We start from the raw sequence: 18,884 nt of genomic DNA, 5'->3' as shown, positions 1-18,884 counted from the left end.
CTGTTTCCTCTGGCATTTATAGTGGCCTGTCTCTGCCGCTTCCGGTTGTCAGTTCAAGCTGTCCGCTGTAGTGGCCGGTATATTGGGTCCAGGTCGATGTACTTATTGATAGAGTCTGTGGATGAGTGCCATGCCTCTAGGAATTCCCTGGCTGTTCTCTGTTTGGCTTGCCCTATAATGGTAGTGTTGTCCCAGTCGAATTCATGTTGCTTGTGGTCTGTGTGTGTGGCTACTAAGGATAGCTGGTCGTGTCGTTTCGTGACTAGTTGGTGTTCATATGAACACCAACTAGTCACGAAACGACACGACCAGCTATCCTTAGTAGCCACACACACAGACGACAAGCAACATGAATTCGACTGGGACAACACTACCATTATAGGGCAAGCCAAACAGAGAACAGCCAGGGAATTCCTAGAGGCATGGCACTCATCCACAGACTCTATCAATAAGTACATCGACCTGGACCCAATATACCGGCCACTACAGCGGACAGCTTGAACTGACAACCGGAAGCGGCAGAGACAGGCCACTATAAATGCCGGAGGAAACAGCACAGAAGCGCTTCACAGGAGGCTCCCAAGCACTGAGGATGTCACCTAGACAGGGGACGAAACATTTGCAAGACAAATTCCCAGCTCGGCGAACAGAACCACAGCAACGAGCACCCGAGCTACAAATCTTCTCCCAAACTCTAATCTAATATCCTTCACCAGACAATTTATATGTAAAGAACTTGCCCACCTCAGATCTTGAGGATTCGATGTGCTGTTTCTTAATTGCTCTTAGTTTGGGCCCTCTTTCAACTTATATTATTGTAGAACAAGTTTAAAGCTGTTGATGATCCTTTTCCTACTTTATGAAAATTGTTGCTCTTTCATGTATGAATCTTGACTCCTGTGTGATATAGATATTTACTATATGTTATCATTTGGGATTAGGATTTGGATTTTAAATTGAGGTGGATAAGTTTTTGTGAGTTCTGTGAAGGTCATCCTTTTCAAAAGGTCAAAGCTGTTTCTAACAGTGACCTAAATACATAATTTCCAAGAAGGCATGGGACTTCAGTTAAATGCCTGGCCAGTTCATTGTTGAAATGGTTACACTGCTGTATTTATGACAAGAGGATGAAAAGTATATCAGGGTTACCAGTTTAGTTTTGACTTCAGACCAGGAGGTTCATGGCTTCAGTTCAAGAGTACCTGTCACCTTGGGGAAGTGGTTTACATCCAAGTTCTGAGCGCTCTTACAATCTCAGCTAGTGCTACTACTGGTCTGAGATCTGACACAATAGGTCATTTTTTTTAAGTCAATGAGCTAGTCTTTCACTGAAACACAAATTCACAATGCTGTAGATTTAGTTTTAACGGTAAAACAAGTTTTTATTAAAAATAATATAAGATAAAATAAAACAAACCAATCCCTTTACATTATAAGAGAATTTAAGATTTTGAAACACACTGTAAAGTACAATATATCACCGATTTTAACATCATTGCTTTACAGTACTCAAATATCAGAGAGAATCCCTTCTCTAGCTTGACTTAATAGTTGTTTTCAGTTCCTGGTCTTGACAGTTCTAAACTGTCTTCTTTCTTCTAATTTCTACCAAGATGTCTGGGAGCAGAAACCAAAGGGCTTTCCAAACAATGGGTGTTTCCCCTTAGAAGAATTCAGAACTTGTTTTGCTAACTAGAAGTAGCTATAAAACACATTCAGTACAAATAAAACCCATTATGTGCCAGAAGTGTATCTCTCATGCAAGGCTTAAAGAAAAAACATGGTTACAGAAATACTGACAAGTTAATCCATAAACCCCTTCATATACATAGACCAAAACCCACATGCCACTAGTTGAAAAAAATTCTAAAATAAATGATATTAAAATATATGTAAATTATACATCTTCCAACACAGAATGTATGGAAGTTTTCAATCTAGATGAACTCAAAAGCAGTTTTAGATGATCAGAATTGAAAAAGGCTCATGCCAAAAGATCTATAGAGGAATCATAAAATCATCTCAGCAGTCCACAGAAAAGAACTGTGAAGAGTCAGTTAAGTAAGAAATTAGAGTTGTAACAGAAATAATATTGGGTACCTCTGAAAAGATAGTGTTGGTAACCAGGTTTAAACTTTGCCTTACTGTTCAAGATTTTTCTGAGTATCCTGTAATTGTATATAGCTCTATTTTTATTGTGCATCATAAACTTCTGTTGTTAAGAAATACCTGCAGCCTCCTGTGCATATGTTTTGGTAGTTAACTACCATAGTAACCAACTGCAAATCTTAAATATAAAAGCAAGCCAGATTTCACTCTGGGATCTGACTTGGCCACTATTGCCGTTAGCTGGGACGAGAACACCGATTCTCACTTCACATTTGTGTACATGCACTTTCCAGTGAAAGCTGCTGGAGAGTGGTCAAGGTTAGAGAAGTTTCCTTCCCATTCTATGCACTAATGTGGCCAATGTAAGAAGAAAGCATCATCAAATTGTGTTGTTATGAAGAAGAATGAATAGTTTGCGCAAAGCGATGAAGAGAACACCAGTTCTTTGCACTTTGCTTTTTTCTGCCATTTCTTCCACCTAAAGGTCTTTTGCGAATTGTTGAGTTCTGATTGCCTCATCCATTAAAAAAAATACTGAGCATTAACAGGCTTTTAGCTGTGAGGTGAGCTGGGTGTGGGGTATAGGGGGAAAGTGGGGAGAAGATGGTGCGATCACAGTCAACCTTGACCCTGCTGTCATCTGACATCCAAATGCATGTTTTCAGCTGGAATACTAGAGCACGTCACTGGCCATTGTCTTGATGAGGAGATGCTGTGGTTAATTATGTCTCCTCTTCCACATAAACTCAGCTAATCTGCATGCACTGACAAAACTAAGATGTTTGTGATCTGTGCATTGCCTATTGGCATCAGGAACCAATGGTTTTTATTTTGTCTATTCTGGCAATTTAACAAGACTTTTGTTTTGACTTTCAATTTCTGAGATTCAGAAGTACTTTAGCAAAAAGAGACAATAACAAAGTTTAACTGTATAATGTGGTTTACCCCTTTGCTGTATACTTTTCAGAGGCATAGATAATTTGTCTCTTTGTAACATTTTGATTGGACTTTGAGCCTGTTCAGAGGCAGCTGAAAAATGTTATAACATTGCTAAGACTATGAAGTCTTTAAATGATGTGTAGGTTAATATTGGAAATTTGCAAAAATGCAAACGATTGGGAAGTTACTGAATAAAAGTGACAAAAAATTTTCTTTTAAGGAATGTGTTTTGTTCATTTCAGGTACTTTGTTGGTGTACTAAATAAAAGAACTGGGAAGATGGAGGTGTATGATGCACAGCTTTTCAACATGCAGCCCTTCTTTCCTGGTATGTTATTCTGTACATAGAACTTGATGACCTTGTGAGCACTATTTGATTTGGATAAGCCAGGTTCTTTAGCATCAGGAGTTGGACTTATGTGATACAGTTAATTGAAAAGCAATCAGATGCATTCCAGAAGAATTGTCGGTCAAAAATGATCACTGATTCAGAGAATGACCTACTAGATGGGATGACTAAAAGCACTGAGGTACTCTATCCCCATTGCTGACTGTTTCTGGAATTGCAACAGTTCAGAAACAACAAATTGCATTCTCTGTAACTCAGCAAATCAAAAGTGTCATTATGTTGTAAAATATCTGAAGGCATTCCAAAAGCATGATCAAAATATTGTGCTGGGCCGAAGAACGAGATGGCAGAATGGGTGACTAACATTTTGGCCGAAGAGATGGACTTTAAAGAGATTGGAATGGAATTTGAGGGTGGGACCTAGTTGGTTCAGTGTGTGGTTGATAATGATAGAAAAAGGATAGTGAAATGCACAAAAAAGCAGGATCATTTGAAGAACGTGTGGATAATCGAGAAGCTGCGTCAGTTAGAAAATTCAGCAGGGATGAGGAAATGGAAGTTTAATTATAAATTAAGTATTTTAAGATGTTGGAGAACAGAGCCAGGCTTGGAGTCCTCCACGCCTGTTACTTCTATCTTCAAGGCCCATGTTAGGCATTTTATGATGTTTGAGTGAAGTGATAAGGCAAATATAATTACACGTTATTTTTATTTTTCTGGGTTTGTTGAAAAATGCCTGTAATTGCTTTTATTGTAGTTCGATAAGGACATAGAATGCCATCACCTGTGAAGTGTTGAGTTTCAGAACTGGTTGTCTAGTTTATTTTAAGAATGATTTGAAATGTCCACTTATGAATTGGAGCAGTGTGTTGATGCTCGTGTCATCTCCTCAGATGAATCTGCCATTGAAGGAGATACCAGTGAAAAAGGCACTTCTTACAGGGAGAAGGTAATTAATCTTTTTATAGCATTTGACAAAGATTGCAATTATGGATGCACTACAGCTGCTTGCCAGGGCTTCAGGAGCAGCATTTTCCAAACCTGTGACCTCTGCCACAGAGGGACAGGGGCAGAAGGTACATGAGGAGGCAGTTAAATCTGTTGGGTCTCTCAATGAGGGGATTTTCCAAGAGGAGAGCTTGAGTAGACTAAGCCTATGTTCCCTGGCTTTTAGAAGAACGAGTGATAAAGTCATAGAGATGTACAGCACGGGAACAGAGGGCTCCTGCCCAAAACATCGATTTTCCTGCTCCTTGGATGCTGCCTGACCTGCTGTGCATTTCCAGCACTACTCTAATCTCCAGCATCTGCAGTCCTCACTTTCGCCTGGTATTGTCATTCTGTCATCCTTCACTTTGTGCTTTTAGTGGAATAATTGTTCAGGTTTATCTTGACACTGGTGATGCTGCAACCCTCAGCTGAGTATGTGGAGCTTTCTTTTATAAATTTACTAAATCTAGCATTCATCTCCTGTGAATTGGTTTGTGTTTACTTTTCCATATGGCAAGCAAGGACTAATGGAATTTGCTCAACTATTGGCAAACCAGTGGGACTAAGTGGAAAGTACAGAACGTAACTATTGCTAAAAAGTTGCTACATCTGCATGCCAATGACAGGCCCAATCAATACACTCCTCTCGAGCTTTATAAATTTTATCAAGTCTAGACCAGATGCCTGCAAGACATAAAGTTTCTCCTTTTAGCAATGTTTTTAAAATCTGAAACTTTCAAAGCCTTTATCAGCAATTAGAATATTGTGTACAGTTTTTGTTAACCTGTCTGTGCAGGCCTGTGAATGCGAGGGAAGAAATTATCCAAAGTGATGTTTTGCTATTAAAATATATTAACTGTTTACTGTTGATTCCGTAGGTGAATTCCCTCATTGAGGCGTTTGGCACAAAGAAACAAAAACGTGCCCTAAGCTCTCGCAGACTGAATCAGGTTGGGAATGAGACTTTACAGATAGCTGTAGCCAAAGCAGCAGAAAATATAATTGAAAAGAAAGGAATCACAGGTAAAGGAACTCCTCTGTGACTATTTAAGATCAAACAATCTACCTTCACAAAATAACTTTATATTACAGCAACCTGAATTGTTGATCTGCGGGAGCGTGCAAGAGGAGGGGCACTAATGTATAATAACTATTTTGTCAAGATATGTGAATAAGTCATATGCAAATCTCAAAGCTATCCCTTGTGAAGATTTGTCAGTGCTAAGCTTTTATTATTAGAATTAGAATCTCTACAGTATGGAAACACGCCCTTCGGCCCAGCAATTCCACACCAACCCTCTGAAGAGTACCCACCCAGACCCATTCCCCTATCACTTGGCATTTCCCCCAGACAAATGCACCTAACCTACACTGCCCTGAACACTATGGGCAATTTAGCATGACCAGTTCACCTAACCTGCACATCTTTGGACTGTGGGAGGAAACCGGAGCACCCAGAGGAAACCCACACAGACACTGGGAGAATGTGCAAACTCCACATAGACAGTCGCCCGAGGCTGGAATTGAACCAGGGTCCCTAGCGCTGTAAGGCAGCAGTGCTAACCACTGAGCCACTATGCCACTCCTGCAGTGTATAGGTATAGGAGATAAATGTGCTCCACTCACCAACTGACACTATTAATACTTTTGGCTATTATTTTGGGCATTGAGAATTACCAGTCTTAGCAATCATGAGAGGGAGAGTGCAACTGCCCAGTCATGTTATAGAGGTTTATAAAATTATGAGGGGCATGGATAGGTTAAATAGACAAGGTCTTTTCCCTGGGGTGGGGGTGTCCAGAACAAGACTGGACATAGGTTTAGGGTGAGAGGGGAAAAATTTAAAAGTGACCTAAGAGGAAATATTTTCACACAAGAGAGTGGTGCGCGTATGGAATGAGCTGCCAAAGGAAGTGGTGGTGGCTAGTACAATTACAAAGTTTAAAAGTTAAAAATCACACAACACCAGGTTATAGTCCAACAGGTTTAATTGGAAACACTAGCTTTCGGAGTGCTGCTCCTTCGTCAGGCAGTTGACACAACGACCTGATGAAGGAGCAGTGCTCCAAAAGCTAGTGTGCTTCCAATTAAACCTGTTGGACTATAACCTGGTGTTGTGTGATTTCTAACTTTGTACACCCCGGTCCAACACCGGCATCTCCAGATTTAAAAGGCATCTGGATGCGTTTAGGAAGGGTTTCGAGGGTTATGAGCCAAATTCTGGCAAATGGGACTACATTAAATTAGGATATCTGGTCAGTGTGGATGATTTAGACCGAAGGGTCTGTTTCCATGCTGTACATCTCTGTGACTCCATATTTATGACAACTATTAAGATCCAGGTCAATTAAGTTTGGATCTTCACAGTTCTGGAGACTTCTGTAGATCATGAATGTTGTGCAACCTCGGGTCTCTGTTTAGTTTTAACCCCCATTGTAACATGCCTTTGAGCTGGAATTATTTTTTGGAATTCCCAATTTTGCCTTCAGCTAAGGCATGCAATTTAATCATGAATGTGAAACTTACAAGATGCAAATTTAAAAAAGGTAGTTTTAAATGATATGTTCCAGGGAGTGTAATGGTTTACACCTTCGATATGTGGTTTGCAAGAAATTGACTCTTCAGTAACCAGTTTACTATGATTGGAGTTCATAGAAGACTGTTCACTTATCCATCCGTGTCAAAGAAGGAAGGTGCAGGGTATGTTAGAAAAGACTTTATGGAAGCTGCTACAAAATGTTTGGGGCATTGGAAAGTTCAGATTAGCAAAATGAAAATTATTGAGGTTCAAAAGTTCTTTTGAGTATTGTTCTCATTGGACCAGTAGGTGGACGAACCTTAGAATCACAGAACCCCAAAAGTATGGAAGCATGGGATTCGGCCCATTAATTCCACACCTTCCGAAGATCATCCAACCCAGATCCATACCCCCTCTACCCTATTCCTGTAACCCTGCATTTCCCATGGCTAATGCACTTAACCTGCACATCTTTGGACTGACAGAGAAAACAAACGCAGACATAGGGATAATGCGCAAACTCCACATGGGCAGTCACCCGAGGCTGGAATCGAAACTGGCTCCCTGACACGGAGGCAGCAGTACCATCTACTGAGCCACCATCTTCATAAAAAATTCAAAATAATGCATGTGATGGATATAGTCAGGTTGTTTAACTTCAGTTTTGGAAGGTTAGAGGATACAAGTTCCAGAGAAGCTGGAAGGTATTTCTTTGTCATGTTTTAGGCTCATTGAATAACATTTCATTTCATTCTCAAGATTAGAAGATTGAGAATCTGAAATATTCTGGAAACCGCTTCAGTCTTGAGATTGTGGGGTTAGTATTATTTAACTGGGGAGAAATTGCAGAAAGCTGAAACACAAAGGGACTTGTACACAAAACACAGAAAACTGGCTCACAGGTGCAGCAGGTAATCAGGAAGGATAATGGAATTTTGCCCCTTATTTAAAGGGGGTTGGAGTCTCAGAATAAGAAAATTTTAATGTAACTGTGCAAGGTGCTGGTGAGACCATGTCTGGAGTACTTAAGCAGTTTTGATCCCCTGGTTTAAGGGAAGATTTTATTTCACTGGACACAGTTTAGAAAAGGTTTGCTAAGATGATTAGTAAATGTTGAGGGATTGCCTTCTGAGTAAAGGTTAAACCAGTTGGTACTGTACTCATTGGAATTTAGAAGAACAAGAGGCAGTTTTATTGAAACATAGGATTCTTAAGGGCTTGACAGGGTAAATGCCAAGAGGATGGTTCCTCATGGGAGACCCTAGGACTAGAGGGCATAGTGTCAGAATTTAAAACTGAGATGAGGAGGAATTTTTTTTCTCAGAGTTGTGAGAGTCTTTGGAACTCCTTCCCACAGAGAGCTGTGGGGGCAGAGTCCTTGGGAATATTTATGGATGGGATAGATTCTTGATCACTAGGGAAATCCAGTGTTATGGGAAAGGGCAGTAGAATGGTTGAGAGGAATGTCAGATCAGCCATGATCTATTCCTATTTTTTATAAATTATTATAAGTGCATAGGGAATAGCTGCATGGCATTTAGCATAGTTTGCTAATCAGTACTGTCATCTTTGAGCTTCTGTTTAATCTCCTGTACTCTGTGTGCCTTGATTCCCTAAGAAGCTAAAACATCTCTATCTCAGGGATAGACAATTCCAAAGCTTCACAATCTTATTACTGCAGAAATTCCTCTTATCTCCTAATAACTGAACCTTTATCCTGAAACTGTGTCCCATTAATATAGATTTCCAATCCAAGAGAAAAATAACCTCTCATCTTGAAAGCAGTCAATATGTAGACAGTTTGAAAACTTTCTGCCTTTGTTGCTGACAGCGTTGTATACCATACAACTTTGAGGATAAACCTAATTTGCTGTCTTCCACTAATTTCAGTTCCTCTTGATTTGCTGACATTATCAGATCCCCAAGTTCTGATCAATGATTTAGCACTCATAAGGAAGCTGCACTCAGAACGGTTCTTTCCAAATATCCAGGTCAACAAAATCAAATCAGTCAAATTAAGCAACAAATAACAGGGCTAGAGTTTGGACACCCCTGATGGAGATGAAAGATTAAATTGATGTCTTAAGAGATAGGTTTTCTCCTCTTAGACATTTTACACTACCTCCTACGGTGTCAAATTCTAGAATCCCCACAGTGTGGAAACAGGCCCTTCGGCCCAGTAAGTCCACACTGACCCTCCAAAGAGTAACCCACCCAGACCCATTCCCCTACCCTATATTTACTCCTGTCTAATGCACCTAACCTACACCTCCCTGAACACTATGGGCAATTTAGTTTGGCCAATTCATCTAGACACATCTTTGGACTCTGGGAGGAAATCAGAGCACCCGGAGGAAACCCACACAGACACTGGGAGAATGTTCGAACTCCACACAGTCGCCAGAGGCTGGAATTGAACCTGGGTCCCTGGCGGTCCCTCAGTGGTAACCACTGAGCCACCCTTTTAATATAAGTAAATTTAAAACTGCTCACAATTTAACCCATATGAATGGCCTTTTCTCATTTGTATTTGTTCTTTCCTTCTCAATGGTCAAATGATGTAAGGCAACAGGGTGAGACAGCGTTCTGTTGCACCTTGGCAAGTGTTAACAGTGCAAAGGTGACACTAGCAACATTCCATAATTAGTCTCAGTCTCGGCGGTACCTTTTCAGTGGTATAGGTCAGATATCCTTTATTTGAGAACCTCTGGACCAATTGCGAATCAGAATTGGATAATTTCGGTTTTGGGATAAAAGATAGTCGGTGCTTACTCAGGGTAATGTTTTCATCAAGCTACATTGAAAACATGTGACATGATGGATTATGGATTTTAACAGAATCTAATGTTTGCTTAGAAATACCTTTCTGACATGTTTATTGGAAAAATAAAACCATTTTTTGCACTGAAAAGCATCAAAATCCAAAACTAAGGTAGGCACTGTGAACAGTGTTGCTAAACAGCTGAATTTGATAGACTTCAGGTCAGAGCTAGTTGAGGCACTTTACTAAAATTTCAGAATTGAAAGAAAGTGACTCAGTGACACCCACACTGACCCTGGTCAGTTTCCAGGGGTATCAATTTATTTATTTGAAGGCTCCCAACAGAATTTGGGTAAATTTTCTTAGAGAGATGAACAGGCCAGAGCTGGTTGACATGGTTTGAATGGGTTTCAGATCACACATTTCCTGTGCAAATTAGCAAGAGGGTGCATTCAAAACATATTTTGGGGTTTAGGTCATTTCAGTTTCCGGATGTACGGTTAATGATACCTATTCTGCATCAGCTTAAATGACCAAGCCTCACTGCACCCAACTTATGATAAAAAAAATAGAACTAGGGATAGATCTTTAGTAATTAAACAATATTTGAACTCCATTTACCTAACACAATCTTTCAACTTTGAAAATTGACCCCACTCTATTGGAATAGTTTCAGATTTTCACTATCCTTGTATAGAGTCATACAGCATGGAAATCGACCCTTCAGTCCAATTAGTCCACACCAAACATGTTCCCAAGCTAAACTGGTTCCACTTGCCTGCATTTGGCCCATATCCCTCCAAACCTTTCCTATTCGTGTACCTATCCAAATGTCTTTTAAGTGTTGTAACTGTACCTGTATCCACCACTTTCTCTAGCATTTCATTCCACACTCACAGTAAAAACAATTTGCCCCTCATGTCCTTTTTAAAACTTTCTCCTCTCTCACCTTAAAGATATGCCCCTAGTTTTGAACTCCCTCACTGTAGGGAAAAGGCTCTTGCTTTTCATCTCAATTCTGCCCCTCATGATTTTATAAACCTCTTTCAGGTCATCCCTCAACCTCCTACACTCCAGTGAAAAAAAGTTGAAAGTACTTACTGAGTCTGCTCCTAAATGGCCTAACTCTGATTTTAAATGATGCCTTCTTATTCTGAATTCCTTCATTAGAGGAAATAATTCCTCAGTACCTACCTTATTGAATCCTTTTAGTCATACTGAACCTGACGAGATCACGCCTCAACCTTCTTAACCCAACAGAATATAAGCTTATTCTCATAATTGAGATCTTTTTGAAGTCATGTTATTATTCTGATGAATTGGGACTCTCTCTCTTTCAAGATGATTGGGTTTTTTTTTCAGAAATTTGGTGCCCAAAACTAAGCACAAGAATCTAGAGGGACTCTGACATACTCTTCGAGGAGATTGCCAACAAGCTACTTTTTCATTAAGGTCACGAACTTAGTTAAGTTCAGTACTGTAGCTGTGTTCTGCTAGACTGACATCACAGAGATCATGCCAATTCCATTTTAGCAAGTTATGATCTTGAACTTAGTTATTGGTTCGAGCAAGAAAGATGTTAAAATCCCAAATGCTTTGCTAATTTTTATCGGGAACGTAACCAAGATTACGATATTTGTTTGAGAAAGCAATAAGTGGTTGCTATCCATTTCTAGAAAACCATTTAAATAAATATGACCTATTTATTTTACAAAGGCAAGGTGAAGACTCCACTGGATGATTAACTAGTTGCAGTCTTATAGAATCCTATTATTTGGCATCGTATTTGTAAGGAAACAGCTGCATCTTCTCTGCTTTCGTCTGTTATTATGGAATGTATTGGAATACTGTTTTACAATATACATGTGATATTATTTTTAACATTTGGTTTTCACGAAGCTATAACTAGTGAGGCGACACAGTTCGAGTCTCAGGACAAGCCAGACTTCCTTCCACCTTGTCATGCTGATGCGGATAAGCCTGAAGATGTTTACAAGTTTGAGGACCGTATCCTTTATTTACTGCAAGTTGAGCTTTGCTATTCACGGGTAGAGTAACGGCTCTCCAGAAGCAGTTCAGTTTGTCTTTTACATACAAAGTTTGTAAGGTTACTATTCTGTAGTGCATGCTGTTAGAGAGAAGGTTTTAATGTTGTTGTGGTTCTGTTCGCCGAGCTGGGAATTTGTCTTGCAAACGTTTCGTCCCCTGTCTAGGTGACATCCTCAGTGCTTGGGAGCCTCCTGTGAAGCGCTTCTGTGCTGTTTTCTCCGGCATTTATAGTGGCCTGTCTCTGCCGCTTCCGGTTGTCAGTTCGAGCTGTCCACTGTAGTGGCCGGTATATTGGGTCCAGGTCGATGTGTTTGTTGATAGAGTCTGTGGATGAATGCCATGCCTCTAGGAATTCCCTGGCTGTTCTCTGTTTGGCTTGCCCTATAATGGTAGTGTTGTCCCAGTAGAATTCATGTTGCTTGTGGTCTGTGTGTGTGGCTACTAAGGATAGCTGGTCGTGTCGTTTCATGGCTAGTTGGTGTTCGTGTATACGGATCGTTAACTGTCTTCCTGTTTGTCCGATGTAGTGTTTTCTGCAGTCCTTGCATGGGATTTTGTACACTACATTAGTGTACACTACACTGAAATTAAAACCTTCTCAAAGTTTGGTAGAAGATTTGAAGAGATTAGTACATTAGTACACTACATTAGTGTAGTGTACTAATGTACTAATCTCTTCAAATCTTCTACCAAACTTTGAGAAGGTTTTAATTTCAGTGGTATGGAGAAAGGGGAGTGACAAGAATATTCAAAGGTATTTACAGCACAGAAACAGTCAGTCTTGAGTCAGTGTGTCTCGACATAATGTTTATGCTATATATGACCCTCTTCCCACCTATCTTTATCTAACCCCATCAATAATTCCATCTGTTCCTTGTTACTCAAATTGCTTATCTAATTTCCCCTGAAATGTAAAGAAGTTCTTTGCCTCAGCTGTTCCTTGTGTTAGTGCACTCCTCAGTCCTACTTCCTAGGTAAAGATATTTCTCCCAACTTGATTTACGAGAGATTATCTTAAACTCGCTTGTCTTGTTCCATCCTTCAAGTGGATACATGAACTCAGCAAAACCTGTTTCGAAAACAAAGTGCAGCAAATGCTGGAAATCTGAAATAAAATCACAAAATCCTGAAAAGTAGGTCTGGCAGCATTCGTGGAGAGAGTAACAGAATTTTTTTTCTTTGAGAAATGCCGTAACAGTTCCTAAACTAGTGTTACATTGCAAACTTTTAAAAAGTAGTAAATTCATTCATTTGGTCTCCAGGAGTCAGGAAAGATCCCCCACCCCCACCCCCACCCACTACCCCCACCCCCACCCACTACCCCACCCCCCACCCACTACCCCCACCCCCCCCAGCCCACCCACCACCCACTTCCCCCACCCACTTACCCCACCCACCCACTACCCCCCACCCACTACCCCCCACCCACTACCCCCCACCCACTACCCCCCACCCACTACCCACTTCCCCCACCCACCCACTACCCCCACCCACTACCCCCACCCACTACCCCCACCCACTATCTCCACCCAACCACTACCCCCCACCCACTACCCCCACCCCCCCCCACCCCCTACCCCCACCCCCTACCCCCACCCCCCCCCACCCCCTACCCCCACCCCCTACCCTCACCCCCCTCACCCACTACCCCCACCCCCTACCCCCACTATCCCCACCACCCACTACCCCCACCCACTACCCCCACCCACTACCCACTACCCCCACCCACTACCCCCACCCCCACCCCTACCCCCACCCCTACCCCCACCCCTACCCCCACCCCTACCCCCACCCCCAGAATCAGTGATGGAAGTGGGCGGATGGCAACACCAGTAATTTAGAAGGCCCACCTGTGTTTACTGTGACATTACTGCCTAGCATTGCTGCCTCACAGCACCAGGGACCCGGGTTCAATTCCTGCCTCGAGTGACTTGTCTGTGTGGAATTTGCATATTCTCCCCATGTCTGTGTGTGTTTCCTCTGGGTGCTCCAGTTTCCTCTCACAATCCAAAGATGTGCAGGTTAGGTGAATTGGCCAAGCTAAATTGTCCATAGTGTTGGGTGCATTAGTTAAGGGTAAATATAGGGTAGGGGAATGGGACTGGGTGGGTTACTCTTTGGAGGGTCGGTGTGGACTTGTTGGGCCAAAGGGCCTGTTTCCATACTGTAGGAATCTAATCTAATCTAATCTTATTTGGACTGTTAACACTCAGTCTTCAGTACCTCTGAGGTCCGTCTATATCACCTGTTGTTCCAATGCTCACTTACCTAGTGTCCCACTAGATACAGAATCAATGAACCATATAAATAATACTGGCAAGTCTTTGAAACAAATTAAACAAAATCAGCCTTTCAAAATTCACTTTGAAAAAACATCTCCCTCGGATTGTCATTCAAGCATGCAATGAAATTCCCATTGAAAACACCTGCAATCCACTTGACATCTAATCTTGTCCAAATTAACAGACTTTGTAAAACTATTTCAAAGAAAAATAAACTTATTACAACATCATCGCCATCAAACATATAAAGCTAGCAGTCTCCTTCAATGTTTGTAAATAATCCACAGGGTTCAGGGCATTTCAGACAAAGTTTGAGACACCTAGGACACAATGACCTTCAGAAACTGTTGGAAAATCATAATCATAAAGGTTTTTGAAGTAAAGTTGATCAATATTGGAAAAGGAGAGAACTTAAAAAGACAGAGAAATTGAACTAACAATGGCTAATGGGTGCAGTGGATGCAATGTCTGAATCATCTTGTAAGGACATATGAAATAGGACTTGATAGAGGCTGTATGATCCTCAAGCCTACTACGTCATTTAATAAGTTCAAGGCTGGTCTTTAAAAGTGCAAAGTATTGTAAAATTCTAAGATTGTGATATTGTGACCTTCCCTCCGTCAGAGGCCAGAAGTGGGACTTCCACCAATGATGGTGCAGTGTTCAACTCCTCAGATTCTGAAGCAGTCCATTTTCAAATGCAACAAGATGTGGACAATATCCAGCTTTAACCATCACCAATAAGACAACCTAACTACCACTCCTTGACATTCAATGGTGTTAACATTATTGACTCCCCCCACTATTAACATCCTTGGGGTTACCATTGACCAGAAACTGATTTGTCATGTAAACACACTGGCTTCAAGAGCAGGTCAGAGGTTAGGAATGCTGCAGTGAGTAACTCCCTCTTGGCTCCCCCAAGCCTATCCATCTAAAAGGCACAAATGAGGGTGTGTTGGAATACTCACCACTTGTCTGGAAAGGTATATCACCAATGACACTCAGGAAGATTGATAGCATCCAGGCCAAAGCAACACACTTGTTTGGCACTACATCCACAAACATCCACCCCCTCCCATCACCGAGGCTCAGTGCACACTGCTGTTACTGTCTACAAGATGCACTGCAGAAAAGAAATCACCCAATGATCCTTAGACAGCACCTTCAAAACCCACAACCACTTCCATCTCTTAGGACAAGGGCAGCAGATACTTGGTAACATCACCTGCAAGTTTGCCTCCATACTGGGTCAAGATATTGGAAGTCCCTCCCTAATGGTATTGTGGGTTAACTTACAGCAGGTGGTTAGCCGTGGTTCAAGAAGGCAGTTCACCACCACATCCTCAAGGGCAACTGGGACAGGCAATAAATGCTGGCCAGCTAGGAATGTCCACATTCCGCAGATCAATCAGAGAAAAATGCCAGTCACCATCTTGACTTGGAAATATATCACTGTTCCTTCACTGTCACTGGGTCAAAATCCTGAAACTCCCTAATGGCATTGTCTGTCAACATATAGCACATGGACTGTAGGGTTTCAAGAAGGCAGCTCACCACCATCTCTATAAGGGCAGTTAGGGATGGTCAATAAATGCTGGAGAGCCAGTGAATCGCATGAATGAATTTTTTAAAAAAGTCAAATGACAGGAAAATCTTGATGGTGACTCTTTCTTTAAGAGATGACAACCACTTGGTCTAATTACAATTCTAGCACTATGGTATTATGGCAGATGATCAAAATAATTAGGTAATTGCAACTCGTGTCAAATGTCTTAAAATTGTCGATCATTTTCACCTGTGGACATCTCCTTAACTAAGCACAAGTCATCTCGTCTACTGAATATCAAGCAATTGAAGCACATAGTGAACTACCGAAGATTAGTGCTGCAGAAGAAATTAGCAAATTAGCACAAACTGGCAAGTAAGTTTAGTGGATAATATGTTGGTATGAGGTTGTCAGCCACAATAATTACCATAATTGTTAAATTTCTGATGCCTTTCATATAAATTCCTGTTCTGAAGAGTATATTTTACAGAAAAAAATCTGTACTGCTTACATTTCATAACAGCTGTTAATCATCATTTGCTACTGTTATGAAGATGTGGGTGTACTGTACCTGTAAGTAAGTTAAAAGCTAGCAGAACTACTAGACAGCACCAAGTGTTCTGAACAAAATATAATATAACATGTGGCCAGCAGCTAATGTAGCTGGTTGCCTGGAGACAAAAACAAATTTGAATAAGGCCAATCAATTTAAATTATACCCAGAAAAAAACAAACTCCAATCATTTGAATTGAGTATATTGACAATATTAAAAACCAGTGACATAATCCGATGCTTTGGCGGTATAAGACCGGGGAAAAAATGAACAATTGAGTGAGAACTGCCAGAAAAGCAATGGATGTAGGCTGCTAGTAAAAACTCTGAGAGGTACCTGTCTAGAGAATGAATTTGCACAGAGAAAAACATCGACACTGACCTGGAAAGCAGCTCTCCAGAGGAAGATATAAAGATTTGACTGCTGGCTGATTTTGAAATTTGAATTTTTCAGTAAATCTTTATCGGGTGTTTTATCAGACCAGTATTATAGAAGGAAAAATATAAGGCAGGTTAGAAGGAGTTGTAAATAGTTGTTAGTTAATTATTCTCTGTTATACTTTAAGAAATAAAGTTGTTAATTTTTACTTTATTTAGTTCTTGGCCTCTCAAATTTTCACAGATTACTGCACGGGATAAATCTTTTCTGTGTTGCTTGTTTAAATTAAGCAGGAGAGTTTACCCTGTGATGTAACACGACATAATGTTACAATTTTTAAACACACTAAAGAAATGCTGTTTGGTCTAGCAGAAGATGAAGCTTAATATTTAAGCATGATTTATTGTTCTTTACTTTTAGCTATTCCTTCTTTGTCCTGGAATCACTGAAGTCCTTACCTCAGGATGAGAACAGTCGTGGTCATATGTGTTACTGCCTACATTACTTACAGATTCTGATCAGATTACACAATTTAAGAGACCGTGAATTAAAGCAGAAAGGTAAAATTTATTTGTCGTCTGTTTTTATACTGTAGATGGACGTGTACATTAATTCAGTTCCAAGAATTACACTTGGGAGTACTGAGAGCTTTAACATTATTTGTGCAAAGCTTGCCTAGCATAAAAGTATGAAGTTGGGCCACTGTTTAAATTTGTGACCTTGGACGAAGTCAGTCAGGATCAGGAATCCACAGATTTGGAACTTTCATACTTCACCTATTTATTCAGTTGAACTTTGAGTCTTCAAATTAAAAATATATGTGGGCCATATACTTTTTTGAAGATAGTATATCCAATTTAATTTCCAGTAGGTTTCACTGTCACAAAATCTCCTCCCGATTATTGATTAGTATTAAACAAAAACAATTGTTGTTTTGTAAAATCGCCCAATGACAGTATGGTTGCTGTACTACATCAACTTACAGTTAAAGTACATGAGCTAAACAACAGTTCTTCGGGTAACAATAACTAAATGGGTCATGAGGTATATTTATTATTTTGGAATTTTTTGCTCAGTTATTTAACTTAGCTGGTGCACCCAATATTACAAAGGTAAGCACTTAACTGCAGTAGAAATAGAATGATTCTGTTTTACTCAGAATAAATAGAAATAGGATTAGACTACTTGGCCCATTGAGCCTGCTCTGCCAGTCAGTGAGATTGTGGCTGATTTGACTGACCTTAACTCCACCTTTCTGCACATCCCCCATTACCCTTGATTCCTTTGTGTATCAAAAATCGATCTAATCCAGTCTTGAATATGTTCAATGATCCCAGTTTCACTCCTTGATGTTAAAGAGCATTCCAAAGATTAAATATTCCTAAGAAGGAATTCCTACTTATCTCTGTCTTAAACAGGTGATCCACTTATTTTTAAATGCTCCCCTCATTCTACATTACCCAAAATAGGGAAGATCCCTCAGGATGTTGTATGTTTCAATAAGATCTCCTCTCATTGTTCTAACCTCCATTGAGTATAGTCCCAACCTGCTCAATCTTTTCTCAAACCCCTTTATCTCAGGACTCAACCTGGTGCACTATTTCTGAGCAGCATACAATGCAAGTAATACGTCTCCTTAAGTATGGTGACCATAACTGTACACAATACTTTAGGTGTAATCTTGCCAATGCCCTGTTCGGCTTTTCAAAGAAATTTTTTTTTGGGATAGGCTTTACTTTATAATATGAAACAAAATACTGGTCCAATTCAAATAGTTTGTACTTTAGCATGATTTAAAGATATTTCATTCTGCAATTTTCAATTGATATTGAACGGTAGGAATTTCAGTAACTTAAAAAGTTGATTCTTTTTGGGGCGATACAGTAGCTCAGTGGTTAGCACTGCTGCCTCACAGCACCAGGGACCTGAGTTCGATTCCAGCCTCGGGCGACTGTCTGTGTGGAGTTTGCACGTTCTCCCCGTGTCTGCGTGGGTTTCCTCCAGGTGCTCTGGTTTCTTTCCACAGTCACAAAGATGTGCAAGTTAAGTGAACTGGCCATGCTAAATTGTCCATAGTGTTAGGTGCATTAGTCAGGGGTAAATTTAGGGTAGGGGAGTGGGTCTGGATGGGTTACTCTCTGAAGGGTCGGTGTGGACTTGTTGGGCTGAAGGGCCTGTTTCCATACTGTAGGAATCTAATCTATATTTTGCCCCACATTTTCTTGATAGACCTTAAATGATTAACAACTTTCCAGTTGTCACAAAAGTGTTACTGTTGGCATAGATAAATTCATATTTTATTAAAGTCATTCCATCAATTTTTCAGGATTTTAAAAAAATTCTGAAATATCTTGCAGTTATAATCTTTTCCCAAATTCATATGAAAGTTATAAATTACTTAAGCTT

General features: G+C 40.4%; 1 protein-coding gene across 2 annotated transcripts in view; it reads left to right on the top strand.

The window, feature by feature from the left end:
• polr1e (RNA polymerase I subunit E) overlaps nt 1-18,884 on the top strand; it is a 34,688-nt gene that overhangs the window by 9,800 nt on the left and 6,004 nt on the right. For both annotated transcript variants that reach the window (XM_072589544.1, XM_072589554.1), the window contains exons 4-9: nt 3,291-3,376; nt 4,291-4,346; nt 5,266-5,410; nt 11,566-11,673; nt 15,825-15,921; nt 16,899-17,038. In XM_072589544.1, the coding sequence (XP_072445645.1) occupies nt 3,291-3,376; nt 4,291-4,346; nt 5,266-5,410; nt 11,566-11,673; nt 15,825-15,921; nt 16,899-17,038 (632 nt within the window). The remainder of the gene's footprint in view (nt 1-3,290; nt 3,377-4,290; nt 4,347-5,265; nt 5,411-11,565; nt 11,674-15,824; nt 15,922-16,898; nt 17,039-18,884) is intronic.

The sequence above is a fragment of the Chiloscyllium punctatum genome, chromosome 2, assembly GCF_047496795.1.
Source record: "Chiloscyllium punctatum isolate Juve2018m chromosome 2, sChiPun1.3, whole genome shotgun sequence".
NCBI lineage: Eukaryota > Metazoa > Chordata > Chondrichthyes > Orectolobiformes > Hemiscylliidae > Chiloscyllium > Chiloscyllium punctatum.
This window is presented reverse-complemented; position numbering and strand designations above follow the sequence as displayed.